This window comes from Vidua chalybeata, chromosome 3, assembly GCF_026979565.1.
Source record: "Vidua chalybeata isolate OUT-0048 chromosome 3, bVidCha1 merged haplotype, whole genome shotgun sequence".
In the NCBI taxonomy this organism is placed as follows: Eukaryota; Metazoa; Chordata; class Aves; order Passeriformes; family Viduidae; genus Vidua; species Vidua chalybeata.
Window position 1 is genome coordinate 43,514,241 of NC_071532.1, and position 27,864 is coordinate 43,542,104.

Genomic DNA, 27,864 nt, shown 5'->3' on the forward strand with positions numbered 1-27,864 from the left:
TATTCACCGTGGATGTGGCTCTGAGCACTAGCCAGGCACTCCACACTATTAAAAAGTAAGCGTCTCACAAGAGTAAAGACTCCTTTAGCTTGTTTGGGGAGCTGCTGGGGGTCACCTGGTTCAAACCGCACCCCCAAACAGGCCTCATTTTGAAGTTACAGACCTGAGGAAGGACTTCAACACCTGACATCTGGGTTTCTCCTTGAACTCATCACATCACTCAGCACTGAATGAAATTCACTCAGCACTGAATGAAATTCAGCGTGCTGCTTCACACTGTGTAACCTTATTCTGCGTTGAAACGTGAATGAATTAATAAATAAGTAAATAACAACACCACCAACAAAATAGTGGAAGGTGAAATGTACAGGGCTAATGCCTTTATTAATATTCAGCTCTCTATTAAAAAGATCAGCTGGGCAGGGGGCTCGACGCAGAGCTCGCCCCCGCGGTCGTAGCTTTCCCAGGCAGCCGAAAGGAAGGAGGGGTGCAGAGTCGGTCACTGGAGTCCCAAGCAGCAGCTGTCCTTTCTCCTTTCCTTGTGGTACACAGGTGGCCCGAGGATGAGGAGGCGTGGCGTGCAGAGTCTGTTGCTGAAGTCCAGAACAACAGCTGTCCCTGCTCCTGCCATGGTGGCCGCACCAGGGCTCTCTCTAGCGCCCTGCTTCTCAGAGCCTAATGTAGTCTGTTCCTTCTGAGGTGATGGCGACAGTTAAAAGTCAATCAGGGGATGTGTTTCCCTCTTCCTCAGCTAGGGCATTTGCCTAGACTCCTCTACTGTGTTCAGTTTTTGATTTATATTCTTTATTTCCTTCTAAAAATACTCCCATGATCCTAAGGGGTTTCTATTAGCATGTTAGTCTCAGAGTGGCAGCGTGGAGGGGTGGGGGGCCGGTTGTCCCCAGGTAGTTTAGAGAAAACAAACAGAGCAATTAGCTAATTAGCATTTCAATATCGGTACTTAGCTAGAGTTAGTAGTTTTCTTTTAGTGTTGCCATGGGAAGTAGGAAGGCCCTGCCCGCGTCTCTGGGGAACACCTGGAAACTGTTCATAACAGAAGGAATTGCTGGTTTGGGGGTTCCTCACCGCAGGGGGCGGGGAGCAGCAGGACAAGAAAATCTCCAGAGACTTTTGTGCGGAAAAGGGAATAAATGTCCGCCACAGCACAGGGCGGGGGGAGGCTCTCGGGTCGGCTTCTCTGAGCGCCAGCGGGGGATTCCACGCGTTACTCGGAGACAAGGAACAGCAGAGAGAGAAAGCGCCCGCGTCCCAACAAGAGGCGGCTGCAGCAGCATCGGCGGCAGGAGGAGGGGGGAGGCCCTTCCTCCCTGCGTCCCTCCCTCCGCCGCGGTACCTGCGCCGCGCGTCCACGTGAGCGCCACATCAGCGCTGCTCCGCGCCCTCAAAGTCAGCCAGCGGCTGCACAGGGGACAGCCGGTAGCCGCACTCCCCCTTCCCTTCCCTGTTTCCCTTAGCCCCTGCTCCCCTTAGCGGCCCGGCCCGGCCCGGGGCTCAGCCGGCCCCGGCTCGGGAAGATGCTGCAATCGCTGGCGGGCAGCTCCTGCGTGCGGCTGGTGGAGCAGCACCGCTCCGCCTGGTGCTTCGCGCTGCTGGTGTTGGGCTACCTGCTCTACCTGGTGTTCGGCGCCGTGGTCTTCTCCTCGGTGGAGCTGCCCTACGAAGACTTGCTGCGGCAGGAGCTGGGCAAGCTGAAACAGCGCTTCCTGGAGGAGCACGCCTGCCTCTCGGAGCAGCAGCTGGAGCAGTTCCTGATGCGGGTGCTGGAGGCCAGTAACTACGGCGTCTCGGTGCTCAGCAACGCCTCGGGAAACTGGAACTGGGACTTCACCTCCTCCCTCTTCTTCGCCAGCACCGTCCTCTCCACCACGGGTAAGGCAAAGGAGGTTCGCCCGCTGCCGGAGGCCTTCCGGGGAGGCCCGGACCCCCGAGGGCCCCGCGGCGGGGCCGGTGTGGGGCAGCGGGGGCTGCGGGCCGGGGCCGCCACACGCCCGGGGCCGGGGGCACGGAGCGACCTGAGAGGGTCTCTGGAGGGAGCCGTACTTCCCAAACTCTCCCGTGCGACAGGCATGTTTTGTGTAGGATGCATCACCCATTACTGACTTCCCTCCCCCCCCCCACCCCCCCGTGAATTCGCGCCAAGAGCCAGGCTGCCAATGCCCCCACCTTGAAATCGTTGGCGGTTTCGAAAATCTGGCGACATGCCCGGCTCTTTCTTTGAACTTTTAAATGCTTTCTTGAGGTGACTCCTTTGCGTTCTCCTTTGGTGGTGTTTTTTTTTTTTTTTTTTTTCGTTTTTTTTTTTTTTTTTTTTTTTTTTTTTCCCGTTCTGGCGGATTCTTCTTTCCCGGGGGAGGGATACACACACGGATGGATGGGGACGGACTGCTAACCTGGTTATAATGAAGTTAAATTTCATTTATATGTTTTACTGTCAATTTCCATTTAATATTTGTATATGAGTGACTGAAAGATAATGCTTCTTTTCTTCCAGACAGCAGTTTGCACTGGTGTTTTGAAAAGCTCGAGGAAACGTTCCTCTGACCGTAGTTTTTACAAGGACTTATTTTTACAGTAGTTGCATTTGACGTACCATCATAGTGGATAGCCTTCTAAAGGATGAGTGCAGACATTTGTGCTGGGAAGCTGGGTTTTGGTGATTTGAATGCAGGTCACTGACACAAATAAGGGCTTGTCGCATTAAAAAAGCTTTAAAAAAATCACCCTAAAATTTGTCCAACCAGAGAGGGCTTTGTGTCTTGGCAGTACATTGATATTACTGTAAAAGATGCACTGTGTCTTTTTTTTTTTTTTCCTCCTTGCCCCCAAGTTAGCACTTCTTCTATTATAGGAAATTTAATCAGCTGATACTAATAGTGACATTTAATAATTTGCTCACCTGATTATATGTTAGTGCTTCCTGACTGATCTCAAACAGGCAATGCTTATCCTATAAATAGTTGTCATTGACTGTACAGATCAGGGTTATAAGGAAGTTACGTTTTTAAAAAGTAAAGGTAAAAGGTGTTGTCCCCACAACACTTCCCCTCCCCACTTCCTAATTACTAGAATTTTTAAGAAGAGGGAAAGTGACACATTTAAAGCAGTTAAATGCTTTCAATGAATACATTTCCAAGCATTAATCAACATATAGGAATATTACTGGTGAAAAAGGCATAGTACTGTGATAGTACTTCAGCACCCACATTTTTCTCTTTTTCTTTCAGTAAAGCTATAAAGCACTTAAAACTTGAGCTGAATTGACCTGTTTTTTTTCATTTCTAATCAGTTATACTGTTAGGTACTATAAAATGTAAATTATTTTGTCCAAGATCTATTTTAATATTCAAATTAATTTTTTAAGGTCCCACCCCTTTTTTTTATGACTCAGTCAAAAAATGTTCACAGTTGGGACAGTGGGGCTGGGTCTGAGTTGGTAACACCTTAACACTTCCTGCTGATACACAGCTTCAGGATGTTTGGCTTCAGTAGTACAGCTCAGGCAGGGATATCTCTTCCCACTGCATGTCTGCTGAAGGGCAAGGCATGGCCCTGCATGTTTAGCTGGCTTGATCATAGAGGCCTTACCAGGGAAGAAGACTCAAGGTACCATTGTCCAAATGGACAACCTTTTAGAAAATGCCCCTTACATGGCATGTGCACAGAAAACCCAGAGGTCTGACATGCATGCGGTGAGTTTTCATTATTTCTGTGAGCTTCATAAACTGAGGTCATCCAGTCATCACTGATGTAATAGACCAGGCATCAAGTGATGGTACTTCCTTCCGTGCCTGATAGTCCTTTGACTTGGGCCCTTTTTAACCAAATCCATCGGTTTCTTATTTCATGCAGTGGCCTTCAGCTGCACTTAATCTCTATTTAAAATAAATTAGAGTTTATACAAGTAGACGAGTGTAAATCCAGACCAGTACGGCCAATGCTTGTTCAAATTCTCCCCAGAGCACAGGTATTTCTGGTGAGGTGCGTTTTTTCCCCTCAACTGACTCTGCACCTGTGCAAGAAATCTTTCAAGTCTCTTGAAATACTCATTAAAAGGGACGACAAGCAGAAGAATCCGCCTGGCCACCTCAAACAGTTGTTCAGAAGTGTTTGAACATTCAGAATATGCTGTATTGTTATAAAGTGTATGCCTGAAATGCCAAACACCTTTGCCAAGTACAGTAAGGGCAAAAGCAGAAAAGAGAACCCTGCTACTGGTGGTGCCAGCTGAGGGTTGTTTCTGTGTGTAATTGAAATTACAGGGAGCACCTGGACGTTCCTTATGTTCAGCTGACTGAATTTGTCTCTCATATGTAAATAAATGCACACCTACCCCTTGTAGAGAGGACAAGGCTTCTTTCATAGCCTTTCAGTTTTCTATATAGAGCATGTGTGGAAGTGTTTAAATTTGGCAACCCTGACTTGTCTTCTTGTTCCCTCCCATCCTTATTATAGTCTTTGGCTTCTTACTCACTAGAGAAAATCCTTTAAGAAAATTATAAAGCCAGTTAAGAATTAAAACAAACAAACAAAAAAACTTAAAGGGGATTGCAGAATAAGGCAAATTGCTATTTGAAAGCAATTAATATTGCTGTGCACATGGGCTGTCACAGGACTGTCACAACCTGCCTGAAGGACGGGCAAGCAACGGGCAGTGAAATGGACTGGTGGTGAGGCTTCAGCAGATTGTAGCAGTGACAGGCAGCAGGTTTCTCTTCTGACTTTATTCCTTCCTATGCAACTTAAGCAGTTGTGCAGAATGTCATATGAGCAATGTGTAAGATGAAGCACTTTGGTCATTGATAATTGACATCCTCAACACAAAGAATATACAGTTGTGTGCATTTAAGTAGTGTCTGCCTTGGAAATTCCCTGTAATTAATACCTGACATACATCTATGGTCTGCTTGTCTCAGTGCTAGATGCCATCAAATCATTATGCTGAAGCGGTTCTTTTTGGTTGGCTTTGTTGTGATGCCATCTGTACTAAAGTCTTTTATTTCTAGCAAAATGAAGTATTTTTTTTTGCACTCACCCTTGCAGGTGGTGATTTCACTCATCTTGGCATGCTGTCAGTGTCTAACATCTTATCCCGTACTGGTACAATATGGGAATACTGCATTACACGAGTTGTAAGCAGAATGAAGCAACCACAGAAATTAATACTGGTTGTGTTGACAGATATGAAAAGTACACTGATTTCTGCTTGTTGAAGGAAAATAGGTAGGGAAGAAAAGGAGCTGCCAATTTAGGAACTTGGGGCCTGTAGTTTTATGTTTGTTTCTGGAAAGAGTTTTCTCAGTGCAAGGATATTCCATGGCATTTTATACAAATGGGCTGTAAGACTTACTCTGATTGTCCAGCTTTGAGTATTTTTGCATTCATCTACAAGCTGTGCCACCTACAAGCATGGCTGGAGATTTCACATTTAGACACCAGAGGAATGCTGAGGAAGAGCTGCTTTGTATGCTTCTCTGCTGTGATAGGGTTGGCAAGATACCCATTATAAGGAAGGTGAGGATAGCCTTGTCCTGATTTAGGGATTTGCAGAGGAAAGGTGAGAAGTTGCCTCTTCTACGATGGCAATGCATGTTTTAAATTTTTTGATTGAGGTCAGCTGGCCTCTCATTTGAACCACAGGAGTTAAGGCAATAAGAGAGGGGAGGATTGTCTGTATTCAACCACTTCTGAAGCCTGTGACATGGTTGTCTGCGAAGTGGTTTGTGAAAGCAGCATTTTCTCCAGAATTCAGCCTGTACCAATCTCATTGATGGTGCTGAATTCAGAAAATGTCACCCAGGATCCACAATGGACTGAATTTCTGCTCACTGTATTTTGAATGGAATAAGGAACAGTAGTAATTCAGTAGTTGCAGATAAATGCTGACAGAGGCTATTACTTTGAAAATGCTTGGTTGAAGGGCCAGTAAAGATACAATATGGTTTTCAGGGAAAGTTTTGCATTCACGTTATTTAACAGCCAAGCTGTATGGGAAGTTAATGCATCTATAATTTGATTTATAAGGGTGTTCTCTGTTAGATCTGACTCTCATAAGCATTGCTGCTGATGACTTGCTAGAGAAACTAAACTATGCCTTTATGACAAGTAGCAGGCTGTGAGGTTGTGATGTACTGCAAAAGAAAGTTCATTCTGTATGAAGAGACCAGGGAAAGAGAAGCCTGGCAGTCTGCATCTTTTTCTCCATGTTATTCTCACAAATGCTTGATTTTCTTGCCTTTCTTCTCCGTGAGGGGAACAGGCCTCACATCCAGTGCATATTTAGTGTGCATTACAGATCTGAACAAATCCGAAGAAGATGAGCAAATGCCATGAAAGCATCACAATGGAACTTTACAAAAACATCATAAGATTTGTAGACTCTTACAGTAGAGCCCTCAGGTGGAAGAAACTACTGGGATCTCTCAAACCTGTATAGAAAGATGCAAATATAACTTAAGGTAATAAATAAGAGGATAGTTTACAGAGGCTTTAGGGAAAACAAGGTTTTTTTGTCACATGCTGGAATTCACTGTGAAATGCATATGTTATTTTGCTGCTGTCAGAATATGTGGGCTCTGTCCCTGGTGATGCCTGTATTATCTCATTAATACACACTGAATAAATGTGTTTCATAATTCATACCTAATGTCTGTCTAGAGACCTGGCATAAGATTCTCTGTTGCCTCTTATCTGAAAATACACAAACTTGGTGATGGATTAAACTCAGATCTCTCTCACTGGTAGTCATTCCTGACTCCAGCAGAACACTGAAGTTTCATTGTACTGTTGCTCTGACTGCAGCACTCATAGATTATTTAAATTGTTGTGATGAATTGCAGCTATTCACCAGGGCGAGTATGCCAAACTTTGGGAATTTTGTTCTTCTTTTAAGAGTTGTTTGTTACTTGGAAATAACATCTACAGGAAAAGGTAATTTTATGGGGATAATCTCGGAAGCAAAGGGGGGTTGTGCTGTGCTCTGCAACAGAATGGTTTTTATACAGGAGACATTCTAAGAGCAAAGGAAATCATGAGGTAGGTTGAGAAAGATGCCAGAGGAGAAGGATTACATTCAATAAGCCAGCTGTTTGGGTCTGAAGCCTACAGGGTTTTCTGGGACAGGGTAATGACAGCTACTGGCCCCAAGGCTGTTGGCCTCCAGATCAATAAACTGTTCTGGAACCAGGCATTCTACTCCTTGGATTAAGTGGTATAAACACAAAGTCAAAGAGTCATTCCGTCTGCCTGTGTGTCTGCTTTCTTCTCAAGGGAAGATCCTTCATTCTATACCCATGGAGCATTTCCAGATTTGCTGCTGTCATGTCTTAGTCTGGCCCCAGGGTCAAGATACTGTTTCCTGGGATGTGGGAGATTTCAGTTAGTTTGGCTTAATGTTATTCTCAGTACAAGGATTTGAACTAGGGTTTTCTGGAATTCCTTAGGAAGAGGAGACAAAAAGACCACCATCTAGGGAAGTTGTGAAAGAGTATGTATGGACTAACACTGGGAAACTGGCTTGGATGCTTCTGGTATCTCTGCCTTACAACACAAAATCATGGGAATGTTCAATGAAATAGTAAAAAAGAAAAAAAAAATCACATTTACAACCAGAAAAGGAGGGACTTTACAAGTTACAAAACCCAAGCAAACTGAAAGAAACCCGACAACACAAACCCAAGCAAACCTTGCTAAATTCCCAATGATGGTGAGCCACCCTAGCAGCTCTCAGCAGGTGAAGGACTGCAACTACTGCCTCTGTAGGCCTTCTATGTTTAGCCTAGAGTCATTCTTCTTGTGCTGAAACACAACAGTTGAAAGCAAGAGAGTAATTGCCCCCAAAATTGCCTTTCATTAAACATTTTTTTTTCAACTCTTTTGTGAGGCTGGAATTTGTATTATGATTCTGCCGACATAGCCAAATAAAATCCTAAGTTAAAAAGTCACGTATACTTTCAGAACAGGATTTCTAAAACTTAACAGCCAAATCCTGCAGTTCCTGGCCATTACTTGGTAGGATTTTCACTTTTATCTGAGTATAATTTTTACATGTCTTTTAAACCTGTTGTTTCTCCTGTTTTCCGTTATTTCTTGGTTGTTTTGGTTCTTTCCTTGTTTCACTTTGGCCCACTGCATCATCATCAATCTGTAGGGTTTTTTTTAATAGAGTAAAATCATATCTGTGGACTAATGTCTATTTTAGTTACTGTTCAGATTAATTATAAAATAGGTTGCAAGCTACTAAACCATGTGAAGACCAGAGTATTTCTTGGCCTGTGAAGAAGCAGAAGTTTAGCATTTTGAGAAAAAAATAGGATTCCTATGAGAGTTTTGATGCCTTCAGGATTCCAAGAAAAGTAATAAAAAGTTTATTGGGAATTTGCTACCTAAATACCTACTGTCTCTCTGGATCTGACTTCAGCTGCTTGAGAGTTAGGATATTTGTACAAAATTCAACTGATGACCTACAGTAGTTACTGATGGTGTTCCAGAAGATCCAGGAGAAATGTACCAGCTGTCTTTTTCACTGAAGAACCCAGCCTAAACCTTAAACAGATTGTTTCTTATGTGGTCAAAACAGCAATGTGGTTCTGGTTTAAGAGCAGGACTGAAAGGAATCAATGGAGCAAAGCTTTTCAAGTGTCTGTGCTTCACAAAAGTATCCAAGTGCCTCTTGGAAGAACATATGGATTTCCTTTCCCTTGGAAAGGAAAAGATACACATTCATCTCTGAAAACAGAATGTACCAGTGTCCTTGTAAGAAAAGCATATATGAATCCATGTGGTATACCAGCTGGCACTAGACTTGAAACATTTACTAACTAATGCTTCCTAAGTATTACCATGGTCTGTACTTTAAACTGATTCTGTGCCAGTCACTCGAGCAGCTTTGGAAGTTATCACATCATCTTTGAGGAACCAGGGAAATGCCAGTTGCAGGCTGGGCTGGGAAACAGGTTTTGCCAGTGGAATAAGCTGGCCCAGTAGTCTTCCAAGGACCCTTTGTTTGTGTGTGAGAAATTGAGTCTGTGCCCTCTGACAAAGTTGCATACTATTTAGTGCTAGAAACTTTACATGAGAATTCCATATTTCTCCTGCAAATTGTGAGTCCAGACTGTTATAATAACAGTAAGTAGAGGCTTTCTGCTGTCTTCTACCACAAATTGAAAACTTTTGGTGTGACCAGAAGCTCTGGTTTCCAAATGTAGTTTAATATCATTGGAAAAATGCAGCGTTTGAGAGCATTGGTACTATGAGAATCGGGTTTTGTAATATGTTTTGTTCCTCATGCATTTCATGTCTGGCACACCAAGTACTTTTTCTGAATATGCTTAAAATAACTCAAAATTAAATGGAAAGGTGAAAATGTACATCTGAATTTAATTCTACTTCTAGTATGAGTACCTCCTTCTGTGTCTTTCATTTATTTAAAACTGTTTAAATAGACTCAGCTGAATAACCTTAAATTCTTTGACAGTAGCTTCTTCACAGAAGGTTTCTAAGACTAGACATATAAGTTGGTTTAAGGTAAAAGAAACCAAGCAGAATTAGATCTTGAAATGATAAGGTTAAGACACATCATTGTTCATGTTTGTTTTTTTTTTTTCCAATAAGCAGAATGAGAGATTAATCTAGTTATAGATGCCCCATCCCTGGAAATGTTAAAGGCCAGGTTTGGATGGGGCCCTGAGCAACCTGCTCTAGTGAAAGGTGTCCTGCCCATGGCAGGGGAGGGTTGGAGCAAGATGACCTTTAAGGTCCCTTCCAACCCAAACCATTCTATGATTCTATGAAATGCATACTAAAACTGTGATTATTTCCAAGTAGGAGAAGATTTCTCAGCATTAAGAGGCAAAAGTAATCCTTCAGAAAATCTCAAATGATGCAGCACTGACTGGAATGGGACTTAGGTATGATTTTATTTTAAAGTCTGTATTGAATTTTCCCTTATGTGACACTTAGTCTTCTACTTTCTTTGATATTTTAAAACTATGTGGCACACTATGAACACCTGTTTTGCTCAGTTGAGCTTTTAAAATGTGATTGTCAGCCTCAGACATTGCAACATGCAGCACTAGTGCCAAAGTCCAGAAGCAAGTTAGAGTAGGTATTCTCTTTTGTTTACAATATAGTTTGCAAAGGAGATGTTACTTCAGAGTCACCAAGTGCAAACACAAGGCAAAAACCTGATTTCACCTCTTCCCTGATAGGCTGAGACTCTACTGTATGTAGCTTTAAAGTGGAAAAAGCCTCCTCATGTTGGGAAAGTAGCAACATATCTAGAGATCTGCTAAAAATTAAATACTTTGGATGTTTAACTCTTGGGGACTTCGTTATAGAAGTATATACCTCTCCCTCTACAAAAAGGGAAAAAGAGCCTTAAAAATTGATAATTGTATTTAAGATTAATATGGGAAGGCCTTGGAATCTCTGTTTTGTATGTTATTCAAAGTAGCTATTTTCCCAGCTGTATGCTGTACAAGAATGGCATAGACCTTTTCCTTTGAAGCCTTCAGCCTAAAGGAAATGAGAGAACTCTAAAGCAAACCAGAGAACTTCCATCTCTTGTAGAGTTTCGGAAGCTCTAGGCTGTATGATTCACTAATGCGCAATTATATTTTAAACACTTCACAGTGGGTCTTGTTACTTATTTATACATTTTATATAGGTTGATGGTTGGACTTGGTGATCTTGGAGAGTTTTTCCAACTTTAACAGATCAGTGATTTCCATGGCTCTGTTTTGGTTAGTGTTAGGATGCTGACTGAGCAGTATAGCAAAAAGGGACAGGGCTCAGAGAAGTATCATTGTGTTACTATTTGAAAATGCCAGCTACTGTAAACTCTAAGCGGTGTACAGAAACTAACACAAAATGCTGTAAATAATTTGTGTGATTAGTACTTAGGAATGAATTTCTCTAATGTGAGGATTGTTTAATTTACCTCTGTGCATTTTACACATCTGTTGTGAAATCCAGGACTCCAGCCTGGCTCCTGGTCCACTGCTGCAACTCTGGTTGGGTAACCAAAGAACTGTGAACATTACAGGATGCAGCACTGTGTGAATCAACAATTCATGTTGATAAGGAAAAAAAACTAAATCCAAGACTAATCTCAGGCCTTAGATTTAGGCCTCAGTTTATTATTATAGTTGTTATGTACTTGCATTCTGACTACCTAGAGTGGAAAGATACATCTTTAATTTTCAGCTGTATCTTTTAGTGCAGCTCTGTGTAGTCAGTGAAGCCACCTGAATGTTCAGGTCAGGTTTTCTAGCTGCCACCTGAAAGCATACATATTTTTTATGCTGCTTTGAGGAAAATGTCATTTCTCCTAGGAGTTATTGTTAGCCATGAATCTCAATCAAAGCAAAAGATGGAAGCTCTCTCAACATCTCAAACAGAAGTTTGAGCTCCTGATTTTAGCCTTGCATTACACCTTGTGACCTTAGATGTCACAAGGAAGATGGTGATAATCTTTCACATTTCTGAATAATATTTTATCAGTGGATCTTGAAGCATGTGCATACCAGAAACTGCTTTGATGATTAGTGCACTACTGTTATGTTCTGCATCTTGAGAGATCACAGTGATATTTCTGTATGTATTTTGCTAAAGGATAAGCTAAGACAAAGGAAAAACAATTGTGAAACACCACGTATGAGCCATTAGTATGGCTGAGAATAGGAACCTCTGTATTTTGTCTTGCAGTTCTCCATTTCTGCTGCTAGGTTGTTTTCCCATACAGTAAGCTGATTTCCCATCCTGTGGATGCACTTCAGCAGGCCTTTATTTTCTTGCATTTAATGTTCTTTTTTCTTTTCCTTTAGTAATAGTTTTTCTGCTCAGTAATATTAGAGGAAATCACAGTTACTTGAATAGTTTTACAGAAGCCACATCAAAGTGTGCAATGCATATTTCTGTATCTTTACTTCAGTGGAGAATCCAGAAATGTTGCTTCTCCCTTCTAGGGAATCATTCAGTTGTGTACTATGTGGAGAAAACATATTACACAGCACATAATGTGACCCACATAACTGACCAAATGGCTGAGTAGCCTTTGTGAGAAGATGGCAGCAGTTTCTCTGCTTTAGCATGCTGGTTGCCTCTCTTTACCTAGCAAAGGGTTTGCTCAGGGTGTTGTAAAACAAAATGGGCTGAGCCTACCTAACAGCTTTGCCAGATGTAGGAAGATGTCTTGAATCCCTGAGTCTCATCCTGAGGTCCAGCCCTGTGCTGTCCAGACTGGAAGAAGCATATTCCCTTCCTGCTGGATTAGTTTGCTCTAAGTTACTACATTTGATCAAACTGCAACCAATACAAGAGGGACAGAAGCAATAGCAACTTTTTTCCTAGCAGTTACTTTGGGATCAGTTAGGCATTTCATGTAGCTACGTGGTAGAAGCACAGAAAGAATCGAAAAAGCACAAGTCAGCAACAGATATAAGAAAGGAGCTGGGAACCAAAGAAAGTGTTTCCTTTACTGATAATGTACCTGACAATTGTACCTGACAGACAATTGTCTGTCCCTTGTAAAGGAGCAGTATTTCACACAGGATTAAAATGTCAGCTAGCAAAGCTGAAAGAATTTTAACTGGACTCCTTTTTGTTAATTCAGATGCCATCATTAAAATATTTCTCTCCAGTGTATTTCAGGTGCACCTGTCTTCAGGGGAACTTCATTTTTTCCTGCTGGGTAACTACTGTTATGTGGTAAATTGTATTGTCTTTGGAGGTAGTAAGGAAGTAATGCAGTCATACCATTGTACCCAGTTTACTAATTCTTATCATTGACAATTGGAAGAAACTGGATGCGTTCATAGGACCAGACACTTGCAAAGAAATCTGTCACTTTAAAAGATGTGTTAACTATGAGTTTACTCATTGCTGCTCAGACTCTTTAGTGCTAGGCCTTTTGGAATTACCAATAATTTTACATTCCCCTCCCCTTTATGCTGAGGTCTGAGAGATGCCATGTACAGCGCACTGATTTCCTTACAGAGTGACAGGTTGTGTCAATCCAGCCTTTTCCATGTTAGTCACTGTTTGCAAGTGCTGGCAGGAGGTTGCTGAACATGAAACCTTCAGCACGGATGATGGCTAAGCATTTCTGATATGTTTGCTACCTTACTGGAAAAGGATTTAAGGAAATGGGTCTCAAAAGCTTTGGTCAGTGTTGATGGTCTTTGACTGACTTTGTGAGTCCGGAGTTCTGATTGGGCAGCTGGAGTATTTTTTAATGAATTGTCATGCTTTTTGTCATACTTGATTTTATGTTGCCTGCTTTCATTATATGCACATCTATCTTATTCTGGCCCTGAGAGGTTAGAATTATGTAATTTCCACTAGGAAAGCCATCCTATAGTTGTAAGAATTTTTGGAATCATCAACTATCCCACCAACAGAAATATTTATTGCAAAGTGAAGTGCATTGTTTTGAAACAAATTGCCGTTAGTCTAAACAGACAATACAGGTTTTGAAAACCACAGTGTTTAAGTTGCTCTGTCTGTGTCTTTACATTGATGGCTAAATGTCTTGTCTATGTAGTTTGCCTTTCTAAATGCTACATTCCTGTTTATTTCTAAATAACTTCTAGATAAGCAAAAACCTCTACATTTCATCTGCTTTTGGACATAAATAGTATGTGCAACCACAGTTCTTTTCCTTTCCCTTTATTTAGCAATAGGACATAGAGCTGTGATTATCCCATTTGTCCTTATTCCTGTGCAACTAATCAAATTTGTGTTTACCACGATTATTGTTTGCTATGTGGGATATCTTAAACGTGTGAGTAATTGAATAGGACTAGTGTATCTATAAAATCTGTTTGTGGTTCAGCAAACTAGTTCTCACAACAGTTGAATTATTTCCCCATTGAGTTTTGCAAATTTGTGTTTTGAGCTTGAAATAGTGAATGTATTCAGATGTGAGAGTATCATCAAGCATCATATTTAGGACTGTGATTTAGAGTTTTGAGTAAGCCATCTCATCTATATAAGTATCTCACTTTGGTCCTTATATAAATATTGTCTCATAATTTATTATTCCAGATGGAACGTGATTGCATGAAAGTGGAGCATGATGCATTTCAGTTATGTGTGTTTTTGTTAGTTGCTTCAGTGATTTTTCCTATTTGTGTTAAATTGTTTTGCTTCTGTTTGGCTTTATGTGTTGTTAAAATCTTTATGTTTCTGAGAAATAGCTATTGAAACAGAAGATAGTAATAGGATTTATCCACATTCAAATACATTATGGTGACTGACTGACTTATATATGAAATATTGAAATATCTTACAAAAATAGGCAAGGACTATGTATCTTTCTCTGCCAAACAAGGGAGTTGATGCTTGTAATTTCCCTGAGTTCCAGATGTCAAATCAATAACAAGATTAGAAGTAAATATTCCTATTCCCCTGCTGCATCTAGTAGATAACAATTTCTTCTACATGAGGTTGCATTTTAATGCAAAGATGGTGCTTACAGATTTGATTTTAACTCCACAGTGTGAAATGGCCTAATTTTTTAATGTTTTATGATAATTCCTTACTGCCCACAATACAAGTTTCCTTCACTGTTTTCATGCTCTGTAATTTCTGATGGTACAATAAATCAATCTTTGTTTCAAAGTGGAGGTGGAAAGCCTACTGATTTGCAGCTGGTTGTTTCTTTTTATTTCCAGATGGTAGGAAGAAAAACTGTGGCTCATTTCAGTGTGAGAAATTAAGTTTGCAAGACTAGATAGGTATTCTTCAGTAACTGGATATGTGATTAAAACACTGCAGTCAGTGCCACTGCAACACATTCAAAGCTTTTGACACATCCCAGGGGGCATTTGGGATGGTAACAGGTGTGAATTATAAATTTTTAGAAATCTCTTTTCTAGTGAACTGTACCAGGCTTCAAGCAGAGCACTACAGTGCACAGGTGCAGGGTTCAGCAGTAGCACCTGGCACATCCCTGTGGTACACCATGCATACACAAGGTCTTTCAAGTGGTAGAAAGCTGAAGTAATTGATAGAACTTGAAAACCTGTTACATGAAAATTAGAGGGGCTGTGGAAAGACAAAGTTGCAGCATGGAATGAATCCGTGGTTCCAGACCTTTTCTGTAAAAAGAAAGCTCTATCTTCTATCAGTCTCTTCAGAAAGTGTGTGTCCTCTGAGCTTCACTGCCAGTTAGACGCTAAATGTGTCTTAGCTGCTAAAAGGAATTTTTCCATACGTGCAGGTTTCTGGAATTACAGACAAAATCTGGATGTGTAAAATTTGGTGAAATCTTCATCATGTTTTTTTTTACTGAATCAACACGAGAAATTAGAAGATCAATATCATAGACAAGCTGCTGACTAAGTCTAATAAAAAATGACATTTTCTCTCTGCCAAAACATTGTCCATGTTAAGTTTTTTCCCCCTACTTTGAATATTTCAGGATGTGAACCTCAGGAAGAATTGTAAAAAGGCTTGTACCCTGCCCTGGTTTCAGCTGGGATAGAGTCCATTTTCTTCGTAGTAGCTGGTACAGTGCTCTGTTCTGTATTGACTATGAGAATAAGGTTGATAACACACTGAAAGTTCAGTTGTTGCTCAGTAGTGCTTACCCCAAGTCAAGGACTTCTCAGTTTCCCATGATCTACCAGGGAGCAGGTGCACAAGAAGCTGTGAGGGCTCATGGCCAGGACATCTGACCTAAGCTGTCCAAAGGGATATTCCATACCACAGAACATCATGCCCAGTTTATAAACTGTGGGAAGTTGGCTGGTAGAGGCCAATTGCTGCTTGGGGATGGCATGGACATCAGCCAGCAGGTGATGAGCAATTGTGTGTACTTCTTTTGTCTGTCTTGGCTTTTATTCTTTTCATCCTCCTTTTTATTATTATTATTGGTTTTATTATTATAATTATTATTGTATTTAACTTTGTTTTGGTTGCTAAAATTTATTATCTCAACCCGTAAGTTTTACTTTTCATTCCTAATTCTAAAGGAGTGAGCAAGGAGCTGTATGATACTAAGTTGCCATCTGTGGTTAAATCACAACAACCCCTTTCAATACCTTGAAGTTGGTATTGAAGTTCTTAGGAAGGTTTTTAAAGAACTTGTTTCTCTGATTGCTTGTTAATCTTGGTGATTAGTGACTTTAAAAATCCATTATTGTGGGAATGCTGCTGCACACATGTTGCTGAACATTCCAGTGCAAAAAACTCATCTTGTTTTCTAATGTTTCAGAGGACTGCAAGTTAAACTTTCCTAATAAAACTCAGTCACATTTCTCTTTTAGTAGATTTAAGTTTCTGAGACTTGGGTAGTTGGTTCTATTAGGAAACCTTAATAATAAAGTAGTCTCTTGGAGCCCCTACTTTGATACAGATTTTTGACCATCTGTTGCTTAGCGGGCAAGTAAACCAATAAAAGAATAATTGGAATTTTCCTGGCTGAATTCTCAGGGGAGCCCTCAGGAAGTCTCACCTTGCTTTTGACCTGTTGGTTGAGTTTTATTCAACAGACTATTGTAATTTTTACTTCTTTCTCCACTGGAAAATGAATCTGAGATAACAGAAAATAATTGTTGAAACAAGATAAGAGTTTGTTTATTTATGCTAAATCTTTGCTAGAGGCAGATGTAAGGATGTGATATTTGTGTTTTCGATAGCTATTTCTAGGAATGTGCTGTTATTGAGAGTTCTGTGGGGGAAAAATAGCCCAACACCACATGGTTCTTGGTTGGATTGTAGCTAAACCCTTATAGGATCTTAAATTCAGGATGACACTAAGATGAACCAATTTTCGGTATAAAGACTTTGAACTTCAAAACAAAAAAGTGCTGTTGACTTAAAAAAAAAAAAAAAAAAAAAAAAGAAGAAGAAACACAAACCCAAATGGCAAACCCAGAAATTCATGCATACCTCTTGACTATCATCTGTGATAGAAGTAAGGCATGAATGCTTTGGCACAGAGGTTTAGCAGACCTCTGCCTGCTGAAGCCACTCACATTTAGTCTTTGCTCCTGCCCTGGAGCACTGTGAAGCACACAGAGGCCAGGAAATCTTTAATGACACATCCAGAAAACATGACTGAAGTTGTCAGGGCTGAAGAGAGCTGGATCAGCACCATGCTAAATCACCTCAGCTTGAAGTCTAAGTCACTTTTAAATCATATTTAATGGTGCTGTGTGAGAATGAACCTAATGATTATTTTCTTTAGTGGCAAAACTGGTTTAAGAGTTTTCTACCACACCCTTCATCATGTCTCTAATTGTGCCAGTGCAAGTCTTTGAGGGCTGCATAGTAAGCTTTTATTAGTGAAACTGACTAAGTTTCAAACAAATCTCTCTTCTCTTCTCTTCTCTTCTCTTCTCTTCTCTTCTCTCTTCTCTTCTCTTCTCTTCTCTTCTCTCTCTTCTCTTCTCTTCTCTTCTCTTCTCTTCTCTTCTCTTCTCTTCTCTTCTCTTCTCTTCTCTTCTCTTCTCTTCTCTTCTCTTCTCTTCTCTTCTCTCTCTTCTCTTCTCTTCTCTTCTCTTCTCTTCTCTTCTCTTCCTCTTCTCTTCTCTTCTCTTCTCTTCTCTCTCTTCTCTTCTCTTCTCTCTCTTCTCTTCTCTTCTCTCTCTCTCTCTCTCTCTCCTCTCCTCTCCTCTCCTCTCCTCTCCTCTCCTCTCCTCTCCTCTCCTCTCCTCTCCTCTCCTCTCCTCTCCTCTCCTCTCCTCTCCTCTCCTCTCCTCTCCTCTCCTCTCCTCTCCTCTCTCCTCTCCTCTCCTCTCCTCTCCTCTCCTCTCCTCTCCTCTCCTCTCCTCTCCTCTCCTCTCCTCTCCTCTCCTCTCCTCTCCTCTCCTCTCCTCTCCTCTCCTCTCCTCTCCTCTCCTCTCCTCTCCTCTCCTCTCCTCTCCTCTCCTCTCCTCTCCTCTCCTCTCCTCTCCTCTCCTCTCCTCTCCTCTCCTCTCCTCTCCTCTCCTCTCCTCTCCTCTCCTCAATTTTGGTTTACAGCACTTCTTCCTCTTCCCTCTTCTCATGCACACAAAATCAGTTTCATTAACTCAACTGAGGAGATAGCAAAATATAATTTCCAAGTAGATTTCCTCTGCTTAAAAATGCCTGTCACAGTGGAATTTTTCCTCCTCATTTCTGCAGTATAGGGTGGCGTATTTCAGCCTGGCTAGAAATCCAAGTTCTCTGATCTGTTTAGCAAAACAGTGTTAGGGAAATTTTCCAAAGTGTTTCCAGTTTGGTAGCACAATAAGTTTAACAATGAAATACATCTTTCTCCATAAAACTAGGTCTCAAACTATTCTATTGCAAGGAAGAGCACAGCAGCAACCAAGGTGATTTCTCTTACCACACACATCTACCAACATGTGACATTTCCTTTTCATCTTGGAAGATAATTGACCAGTTATGAAGAAGGATGTATTTCACTGTTAAACGCAGTGGAAAATGTCAAAGGCTTATAAAATGGAAGTCTAGAAATTATGTAAATATTATCATTGACCATCTTCATCATACTCCAGTGAGTCATGTTATGCTTGGGATGAATTGAAGATTCTTGCATAACTTAAAAATACATAGTACATGATGCACTTAATTTATTGGGGCATCTTCAGATTATGAGCTGACTTAAAGGTCTGACTTTTCCTCAAGGACACTGACTCAGACCAGCAAAGGGATGGACACACTTGCTGTGTTATGCTGTGTGGTGTGATTCTGCTGTTTGAATGGGTGTGTTGGGGAGGACACTAGATGTGCTGAACATAACCGTCTCCATGCCCTGAGAATCTCAGGGTGCTGCACAGGGCTGGTGGTGTTGCAGCAGGTCACCTGGGGCTTGACAAAACCTGTCGTAGAAGGAACAGTACCTCTAAACTATGAATAGGCAGTGGAAGAGAGAGGCAGTGCTGCAGCCTGGTACACACCTGCCAGGCTTCATCCCCATAGCTTGGGAGAGGCTGGCTGGGGGAAGCTTTCTGAGGGGTGTAGTAGTTCTGTTTGCCTGTTACTTGCCTCACTTGATGTCAGATCCATCTCCACCTTCAAACATCCACCCTTTGGGGCATTATCTGGGGATTTGTGTGGTAGTCTAGGCTGAACAGAACCATGGCACCTCTTCATTCTGGCACTAAATGCTCAATTCGGGGTCCTGAAAAACCTGTAAGGCAGCCACTGCCTCTTAACGCAGAGAAGAACTCATTAATGAGCTACAGGAGAGACTGAATTATAAAGAGGCAAAGCAGTGATGATACACAACTGCTTAGATTGGTCAAAGCAGTGTCTGAGAAGGATGAAAGGAAAAAATACCCTCTGCCAACAAGTGCCAAGCTAAGAGAGGATGGAAGAGTGTGAAATGCTCAAAGGCAATGTTGGGTTTGACACAGGCTGTTATGAATTGGACATTGTTGGAAGCTACCTAGAGACTCTGGAAAACAAAGTCTGATGGTATATATAAAAATGGAGGGAGAAAATATATCTTACCTGGAATATAATGGCCAATTCTTTGTATTTATCTACAAAGTGATCCAACGGGCAATTAGTCACAGCTAAGACAGAAGACAAAATAACTTGTGCAAGTTCCTTAGGACTGCAACTGTAATGCTTCTGATCATGGTGGTTTCCACTGAAAAAGGCAAATGGGCACACACACCTCCCTGAAGAGGACACAGTACAAAGTACAAACAGGTGCAGGAGCAGAGATGGGAGGCAGTAGAGCACAAGTGTATGAAAACAGACAGTGGAGTATCTTGGGCCTTGGATCTCTAATTTCCTCTCTTTTAAAGTATAGCTGTGTTGGTTTGGGGTTTTTTAATGACTTTTGTATAGTGATAACTAAGATTATAGGCAATATTCTTGACACTTAAGATTGTCAAGAAAAGTTACATAAAAGCAGTTGCATAGTGGGAAAAAATAGGAATCCTTTTCTTCCCCACTTGCCATAGCCTGAGATATGTAAAGGTAGCAAACAGAGTAGGAGAAATGGTTAGTTCTTGAAGGACTGGTTTCTTCATTCCCCTAGGGATTGTCACAGGTGGTGTTCCTTGTAGAACTGTGTTGGGCTGTTTGACTGTTTGACTTATTCCTAAATGACCTGGAAGAGGGAAGCAACTACATTTACTGAAGATACAACGTTAATTAAGGCAATAAGGATGATGGAAGAGCCCCATGGCAATTGGGCAGTAAAGTGTCACTTGAAAATAATTGTGGATAAAATCATGTTCAGTTGTAGTTTCAAACACTAAGTGATGGGATATGCCCTCATGGATGCAAGATCCAAGACTTCTGATAGACAGGGCCAAGAAAGTGTCAGCTTGACAGTAGTCAGAAATGCCAGTCAAACCTCCAGCATTATTAGGCACAGAGTAGAACACTTCTCTACAATTTCATTAATCTGATTGAACTGCTCTGTGCAGTGTTGATCCTCTTATCTCAAAGAAGATAAAGCAAACAGAAGTTAAGCAGGAAAAAAAGCCATTAATTAATACAATTTACCAGGGCTTAAAAGACTGAGCTTGGGTAAATTATTCATAATATCTAAAATTCAAGTACAACTGAAATTTCCTGTTGGGTTAGCTAACACAGAGAAATTACACCTCATATGTTTCTTCTACAAGACTATTATAGTGATAAGATGTTTTGCCTGTCTCTCATTGTCTGGAAGTGTCTTTATGCATCTTAAGAAAAGGAAATGTTATTATTTATTTACTCCTCTAGAAAACTTAAAAAGTAATGATTCTATCATTAGATCGATCAAAGTAGAGAAGAAATCTCTTTTGTTCATATAAAACTTGAAGGGTCTTGCAGAACAGCCAGTTTCATAGCAGAGCAGGCAGAGAGTTCCCAGGAGGCCTCATGAAATGTCTGCCCAGTCTAGTGCTACACTGGGCAGACTGGGGTGGTGCAGAGTGCAGTTCAGAAATCAGAAGCAGTATAACCCTGAATTCACTGTGTGTTCTGCCTGGACTGCTCAAGATAGCTAGTTGAAGTAGCTCTGGAAAATGCCTTGCTCTACAGCAATAATATAACCCAAATGAGCTGGCTGATCTGGGGCTGCAGAATTGGTAGGGCCTGTCTGCACTTGTTTGGTTTGATATCAGTGTAAAGGCTGCCTAGAGTAAATTTCAAGAGATTTCCTTTTCCTAGCTGCAATGAAAACAAAATGCCTTTTTTTTTTCCTTTGTTGGCAAAGAGAAGAAAGCATTCCTGGTTTATGTTGGATTTACTGTTCCTTCCTGTGGCGATGACTTACATTTAGAACCAAATGCTGTCTGTTGGAATGTGCTTTGGCAGCATAGCCACTTGCACTGGGTACAATTGCACAGGTTTGTGACATGGGGATTGCTGGCTGTCATCAGCCCCTACACCCAGAGGATCCATTCCTGTACTCTGAACGCAGCACTGTTCCTCCTCCTGGTGTGTAAATGGTGAGGCAAAAATCTAGCCACAGTGGCTAGATCCGTGGAGTTTTGCTGTGAAAAAACGTTTGTTCTGCTTTTAGATACCTTTTGATGGATTATAATCTGTGGAGGCATGGAATTAGATAGCTTTGAATGTCGATTATAGTATTTCTATGTAATTTAATTGATTTTCACAAAAGGTGTTAGTGTGTGTTACTATTGTAGATGTAGGAACATTTTTCTGAAGTATGTATTATTCCACAGTTTACAATGTGGGTAGAAAAGTTACATCACTTTGTAAAATTAAATTAAAAGTTCAGCAGGAAAACCCAGAATCAAATACAAATTTCCTGGCATAAGCTTCCACTCCTGACTAGGCCTTTCTTCCTTCTCTGAAATAAGCATTTATACAATGCTGATCACAATTTTGAAATACAAAAATATTTGGGTTTATTTGCCCATGGCTAGTACTGAGTTTTGTTTGCCTGCTTAAAACAGACCTTTGAACAGCATTCATCAAGAGTAGCAGAATTCAGAATTAGTGATAGTGCATCTTACTCTTCTCACTCAATATAGCCAACATCAGACTGGCAGCTGAGCCCCTAACTTTCACTCAACCCATGCCTGCTGTGCTTTGTTGCAGGTTATGGCCACACAGTGCCTTTATCTGATGGGGGAAAGGCCTTCTGTATCATCTTCTCGGTCATCGGGATCCCGTTCACGCTGCTGTTCCTGACGGCCGTGGTGCAGCGCATTATTCTGTACATCACCAGGCGCCCGGTGCTCTACTTCCACGTCCGCTGGGGCTTCTCCAAGCAGGTCGTTGCAATCATCCATGCTATGGTCCTCGGGTTCATTACTGTCTCCTGCTTCTTCTTAATCCCAGCAGCAATATTTTCTGTCCTGGAAGATGACTGGAATTTTTTGGAGTCATTTTATTTTTGTTTCATTTCCCTGAGCACCATTGGCCTCGGAGACTATGTGCCAGGAGAAGGCTACAATCAAAAATTCCGAGAGTTATATAAAATAGGAATTACATGTAAGTGTCAAACTAACCAGCTAAGTAAAAGGCATTTTATATTAAAAATATCAACATCAAACTGACAATCAGACTCCTCCTCTCCATTCTGTGAATAATGATCATTTGTCAGCTAGAAAACTGGGCATTAATTTAGGTAGCTCTGTAAAGAGGAAACTGTTAAGTAAGGTCAGTGTTCTTAGTTAAGAAAGAAAAAGCTAAAACTATTATTCTAACCATAGCTATTTACTCTCTTATTAATAGTAGGGAAAAAAAAAAACCTCACATAACTTTTATGAAAATGGTTAAGAGCAACTTGGGCATCAGTGCATCGCAGAGCCAAGAAGATCTGTATCACCTAAGGCTATCCCATAAGGTTAGATTACAGGTGGACAGAAATGAATCAAGAAGGCGTGGAAAACGAGGCAGAATAGCAAAGTTTCTGACTCCAGTTGAAACAGAAGGTAGCTGAAGCTGGCACTGGTACATACCAGCTGTCAAAGACAGACAAGTAGACTGAGATGGTAGAAAAGCAAGACCATGAATGCTAAATCTAAATTGTTTCATTATATTTGACACAGAAGAAATCATAGTGATCAGTAATTTTAAGAAGAAAATTACCTTTATTTTGGTATTTGGAGTCAGTGTATGCTGAGGGTGACAGCAACAGTGTTTTGAAACGTGGCAGTTTCTCATACAGCTTCAACCTGAGCAGTCTTTGGGTCATCAGAGGCATCAAGACTGGTCTGCATTCGACTATGCTTCTATGCATGATCCAGCAATCGTAATGTAGGCAAAGAGTCTATTAACTTGGTTTTGTGTTGTCCCTGAAGAGAGGTTTTTTCCATTCTTTGAAGCAGGGCCTTGAACTAGCCAACAGAATACTTTGTTTCTTTAACTTGCTAGGCCTGTTGCTGTTGCAGATTTTCTCCTCTCCCTGTCATGTTTATCTTTTGAATGGTAGCTTTTAAGTATTAACCTGCTGATCTGCAGAGTTGATTTTGGGGGTGCTAAGTGGTGAAGTGAATGGAAAGTCACACATGGCAAAGGCCTTGTTAAAGGCTTGCTGTTCTGAAGAACTTGAAATCTGAAGAGAACATTATGGTTCAGATTAAAGCTTTTTCAAGCTGTACAACAATTAGGAAATAAATTGCAGGAAATACTAAAAGGAAGAAGTAGCTTTTAGGCAAAGTTATGACCTTAGACTATCTAATTTCAATAGGTTTTTCGGTTATAACTTTTAAATTACTCTTTTTTTCTTTCATGTGAACAATTCAAGGAACCAAATAAAATGTTTTCTCCTGAACCTAAATTTTCTATAAGATATTTTGGACTTCTATGTCAGAAAATGCTTAATGAGTGCTACAGGCTTTTCAAGAATTTTTAGAAGAACACAAGTCCTATTCTAAATCAAGTGGCAATTAAATGGACTGAGTCTCAGAAATAATTACAAATTCTCACTGCAGATTTATGGATGCTTTTCAATTGATATAGCTTTGTTGGTTCTTCCTTGTGTTAATACATAGCTCTCATTCGATGCTATGATATAAAGTTTAAAAACAATTAATAAATTTTAGCTGTAGTGCTGATTTAGATGAGAACTGTATTTAAAAATTGATTAATGGTACTCCTGGAATGAAAAGGAGAGTGTTCCTGCCAGTGAATAATCTGTAACTACAGGTGAGATATTTATGCCCTTAGGTAACAGAACAGTGACCATATGGAAATTATAGTCATTAATCTGTGTTGATTTTTCAGCACACTTAATGTGCAGCTCTTGGACAAGTGCATTCTGCTAATGGTTATACACTTAGCTTCTGCTTCATTTACTTCATTGAAAGGATAAAATAAATAAGTAGTCATGCTCCTCATTGAATTGTAATGATCAGAAGTAGGAGATTAATGAATATTAATTTATTTATGAGATTAATAAATATTAATTTTAATATCTTCTTTTAAACTATACACATTTATGTTTGGAGAATATTAAAAAAAAATAATTCAGTGTACTGCTGGTCATCGAGATCTCCATTTCCAAAAGTCTCAGTCAATGAGAGCTGACTATTACCTCTAAAAATAAGTCAGTCAAAATAAGTCAGTCAGTACATGGCTAAAGTAATTTGTAATATATTTTAGGTAACACTTCCAGGTTTTGGGTAATCTGTGTACCTTAGTAAAATATTGCAAATGTGCCCAAAAGATGGAGTAACTGTTGGTTTTTCAAATTCCAGGAGTAATTTTACAGTAATTTTTCATTTTGGTTTTATTTGATTTGTACATGTTTCTAGTAGCTTTGTTTTTCCAGGTATTTCAGGGTGTTGTATGTCTAATAATTTTAGAGGAAAATAATTCTGAATTTTTCATGAAGTAGTAAGTGATTTGTCGTGCTAAACTGATACAAATAACCAATGACCATAGTTAGCTCCCATATTTTTACTTCTGCTTGTAATATATAGGAATATTGTGGTAAAAGTTTATTTTCCATCTTGTGATCAAAATCTTTTGAAGGGCACTTAATCATGAAAGTACTAAGTAAGTACAGGAGTGTGCATGTGGTAAATTTTTATTGTTATGGTTTTTTAAATACCTTTACATGTTTTTTTTTTCTTGCACAGTTGTAACAGATTTGAAGCCACTAGTATTCCTTTTTCTGTTTATGTGGAGTCTTCTGGTTGTAGAATTAATAAAGGAAAAAAACCAAGGATATCACAGTTCAAAGCTCTGTCGTTATGCCATAAAGAAAATTAATATACTAGTCAGAGAGGACAGGGGTGAGAAAAGTCACAAGCTCAAAACTGGTCCAGCCCTACCTGGTTTGCTAATAACTAATTTTTAATTTTTTTTTTTTATTTTTCCATGCAGGTTATCTGTTGATGGGCCTTATTGCAATGTTGGTGGTTCTTGAGACTTTCTGTGAACTCCGTGAACTCAAAAAGTTTAGGAAGTTGTTTTATGTGAAGAAGGACAAGGAAGAGGACCAAGTGCATATAATGGAACATGACCAGCTCTCATTCTCTTCCATCTCAGACCAAGCAGCCTCCATGAAGGATGATCAGAAGGCAAATGAGCCTTTTGTGAATTCCCAGTCTTCAACTTCCAATGACAGCTCTCTAAACAATTAATACATGGGTATCCATACCAGTGTTTTGGTGCATTTATGCTATTTACCATAAGTAATAGAAAGCCTCATATTTTTTTCTCAAATTATAAAAGCTGGAAGACTGTGCTACTTTAACAAGGATTTATCACTTCTGACATGGAAAAGACTTCTGGGAAAAATGTGGGAGCCACCCTAGGAAGAGGGAATAAATCTAAGATGTGGCTGGGAACATAAGGCCATTTTGGCTGAGGGAATAAGGATTTAGGTTTACCACATTCAGAGATGCCAGAGAGAAAGGCTTGCACAGGGAACTTCGTTGAACATCTTTAGGAGACTAGGCCTTCACTGACATCCAGCTCATTGAGTTACATGCCTCATCTTGCAACTGGTTGACAGCAGATATTGGGTTGTGCACTTTTGATAGTCACAGTTTTAATCCAATAGCTAGCATCTTAATCTAACATTTTCAGAGCATTATCTCTAGATCTGGTGGAGGGGGGAGTATCTAGGTCATCCCTCTATTACTCAGTAACTTGCAGGTGTAAACAATTATTTTAGGAAGAAAAAAATAAAGACTGCAGTCCTTCCTTTGCGAATGTCATTTGCATCTAAATTTTCTACTTCCTTAAAAGGTCCTCCAGTCACCAGAAAAATGTTGTCCTGAGGAGAGTGTGCCTTGGGTCTTCCGTGCTATTTGTTTTTTGTATGAAATACTTTTCTGAGAGATAGAAAAAGCAATTCAAAGGTCTGGATGAGGTGAGATGGTAGGGAAGGACAACAGATGCATTTCAGTCTTCTGAAATGGGCAGGAGTGGGTATTTAGCTATGTGGAATGGAATGAAAACAAGTCAGCATATGCCACACATGAGTGGCACAGTCATGTGCTTGTGGCATTCTCCTAATGTAATGATGGTTGAAATCTGCTCAGCAGAAGCAGTTGGTGCTGTTTCTCCCACAGTCCAGCCCAGTTTGTGCTCTGCTGAGCTGGTGGGTATATGGAGGAACAGAAACAGTATCACCTTTGAACATAGCTCCTATTTTTTCTCTTGCTTTTCTAACTGGTACTCGGAACACTTTGGAGAAGAAGGGAACGTTTCAGGGCAAATCAATTTTTCAGTTTTTCGTATGGCAAGAAAAAAGGAAAAATGTCACATTTGGTTTAGATGGAACCGATTTTTTTTCCCTTTGGGAAAAGTCACTAAAAAGTCAAGATCTTGCTCAACTTCTGAAGCTGGAACCTCTTTGACTATAACAGAAGAGGTGTTTTAGTCCAGCTACCAGTCACTGTGCTGAATCCAAGGACCTCAGAGTGAATTTCAGTGAGCATGAGACGAGATTTAAGTGGTTCTAGTACTTTCTCTTCTGGCCTTAAGAATGTTACGATAGGAGAATCTTGATAATGCTTTGCAATGAATACAAGATCTGGAGCACAAATAGCCATAATAGGACAGCCTCCCACATAGGAACAGTGTCGAGGAGAGCCTTTTACCTGCAGTGCAAGCATGCCAGATTGCCTGTAATTTGGCTTTTAATGTTTAGAGCTGAATAATAATTTACTGTAAAGAAAACAAGTGCAGCGTGTCTAGATTTAGCGCACGTGGGAAAAATACTTGAAAGTAAATAACCCAAAATATACTGTGTTTGAGCTTAATTATAGCTAGCATCAAACAATTTTTTATATCTTTACTGGAAAAACTTACTTTATGGTTAAATCAGTTGAAAGTCTTCAACTGAAATTTATATTTGTAGAAAATCAGAGCTAAAGGTTTTGGTTGTTTTGAGTTTTATTGAATAGGTGAGAGCATGTTATGTTTGCATGTTCCCAGGAAAGTGGCTATTTTTATACTGCTTAGGTTAACACAGTTCTATTTATAATGAATGTTAACCATTATATATGTACATATATACATAAATATATTTATATACTGTACATATATCATAAATCACCAGAGTCTAACAGACTTAGGAAAGGCATTTTAGATAATTTTTCCCTTTATACTGTTAATATTTGAAAACTATGGCATTAAAATGACACTGACATAAAATTAAGAGTACTATACTATAAGAAACATTTATACTATTTTTTTCTGTGGAACTTTATTGATTGTTTTTGGTACCTTAAAATTCAAAATGTCTTTTAATTTTCATGTAATGTTAAGCTCTAAAGGATATGCACAGATGTTAAATGATATACAAAGTTACTTTTGCAGTGTGTACACAAATGCAAAATGTAGATACGTGAAATGAAAGCACAGAATTCAAAGCAGAAGCGATAAACTAAGCAGTATACTGTGATTGTAGGTGAATATTTGTTATTTTAAACTTAAATAAAAAGTCTGGCTTTTGCCTGCCTGCACAATGAA

At 40.1% G+C, this 27,864-nt stretch overlaps 1 protein-coding gene across 2 annotated transcripts; it reads left to right on the forward strand.

Annotated features, from left to right (window-relative positions):
* The first annotated feature begins 1,278 nt into the window (after nt 1-1,278).
* Nucleotides 1,279-27,864, forward strand: KCNK1 (potassium two pore domain channel subfamily K member 1). 2 transcript variants are annotated; one of them, XM_053938800.1, is made up of 3 exons: nt 1,279-1,890; nt 22,027-22,202; nt 25,264-25,371. In XM_053938800.1, exons 1-3 carry the CDS (start codon nt 1,536-1,538, stop codon nt 25,273-25,275), a joined length of 543 nt encoding a protein of 180 aa, XP_053794775.1. In that variant the 5' UTR covers nt 1,279-1,535; the 3' UTR covers nt 25,276-25,371. The 2 variants fall into 2 exon arrangements, with proteins under 2 accessions (XP_053794775.1, XP_053794773.1); XM_053938798.1 differs by having other exon boundaries at nt 1,280-1,890; nt 22,027-22,422; nt 25,264-27,864.